Source organism: Poecilia reticulata, linkage group LG2 (genome assembly GCF_000633615.1).
Source record: "Poecilia reticulata strain Guanapo linkage group LG2, Guppy_female_1.0+MT, whole genome shotgun sequence".
NCBI lineage: Eukaryota > Metazoa > Chordata > Actinopteri > Cyprinodontiformes > Poeciliidae > Poecilia > Poecilia reticulata.
In genome coordinates, this window is record NC_024332.1 from 45,340,792 (window position 1) to 45,342,220 (window position 1,429).

At 51.5% G+C, this 1,429-nt stretch overlaps 1 protein-coding gene across 1 annotated transcript in view; it reads left to right on the forward strand.

Moving 5' to 3' along the window:
- The first annotated feature begins 767 nt into the window (after nt 1–767).
- The window catches only part of LOC103461868 (insulin-like growth factor-binding protein 2-B), a 16,051-nt gene continuing 15,389 nt past the window's right edge, over nt 768–1,429 (forward strand). Inside the window, exon 1 of the mRNA XM_008404232.2 lies at nt 768–1,137. Within this exon, the coding sequence (XP_008402454.1) occupies nt 801–1,137 (337 nt within the window). The 5' untranslated portion in view covers nt 768–800. The remainder of the gene's footprint in view (nt 1,138–1,429) is intronic.

Below are 1,429 nucleotides of genomic sequence, written 5' to 3' on the forward strand. Positions count from 1 at the left end.
GTTKGCCTGYAGTGCCCCCCTGTGGCTGCTGTTGGTAAATACAGGCCGTTCAACCTGCTGGCCTTRRAGTCAGCAGCTTCATGCGGCACCAACCAACCAGCCGCTGCTGCCATGAATCTGTGGTTATTAGTCTGAAGAGTTTTGGATTTAACAGCTTTTTATAAACGAAGACGCTGTGAGGGGCGGAGCCAGAAGAACCACCATCATCCCCACTTCCTGTCGTCTTCTTTGGCGTCTCCACCAGTAGTAACTGAACTCCACTGSTGCAGTTTGGGAAATAAATCAACACGGCTGAAAAACCACCTGAGAAACGTGAAGTCAAGTTGAATTGGTATCGTCAATTTAATGGACGCGCAGCTGCGGGACAGAAAGACGCAGAAAGACAAACGTCCCTCTTCCTGAAASCTTCATCAGATGAGGACAGAGTCCCACAATCCTGAGTAAAACCTTCATCATCCGACGGACCAAAACATGCATTTAGGAGGAACTTTTGGTGTTTTAAGGACCAAAATGACGAAAATTCATATAAAAAAACAAAATCAGGCAAAATGAAAATGATCCAAATCTGTTTCCTTCAGTGTAAAACTTATGAAACTTTAACAAAAACTGCAGGTTTGGTGAATTAACATGCTTTCATTCAGTAGGAGGACATTTTACTGGACAACAGAAAGACTAGATAAAGAGCAGCAGCGTGTTGGACTCTGGGTCAGTAACCTGACTGTTTACCCAGCGGGCCGCCAACCGGCCGCCGTCGGGCCCCTCCGGCCTCATTTCCGCCCCAGCAGCCGCTCGCTGCAGTGATGTTCGGCCTGCTGCTCGCCGCCCTCGCCCTGCCCGGACTCCTGCGCGGGGATCTGGTGTTCAGATGCCCGCGCTGCACGGCGGAGGACCAGGACGGCTGTCCCGAGGTCACGCTGTGCGCGGAGATAGTGCGGGAGCCGGGCTGCGGCTGCTGCCCCGTGTGCGCCCGCCTGGAGGGGGAGCCGTGCGGGGTCTACACGCCGCGCTGCTCCACCGGGCTGCTGTGCTCCCCCAGCGCGGACGCAGAGCTGCCGCTGCAGCAGCTCATCCGCGGCGTCGGCCGATGCTCGCGCGGCGCGGAGCAGGACCTGGGTTTGGACCTGCTGCCCACTAATGGTGAGACGGATTCTGGTCGTCTGACCYGGTTCTTCTGATTTSCTACGTTTCCKCCRAACTTTTATAGTTTCTACTACAAATTTCAAACTAAGTTTAGATACAGAGGCGTTAAGTAAAKGATTTAAATGAAAAAGTTCTTGGTCAGATGGGAAAATGTSWAGTWATATCTGCCAGCAGAACGTTTTCATCAGAAYTRAGGAAGGAAGCCTCTACATGTTGATGAAACGTCACTTTACGTTGGTTCGTCTTATTTCAAGTTTACTTGGATATTTGCACTAGAAACTAGACCAAA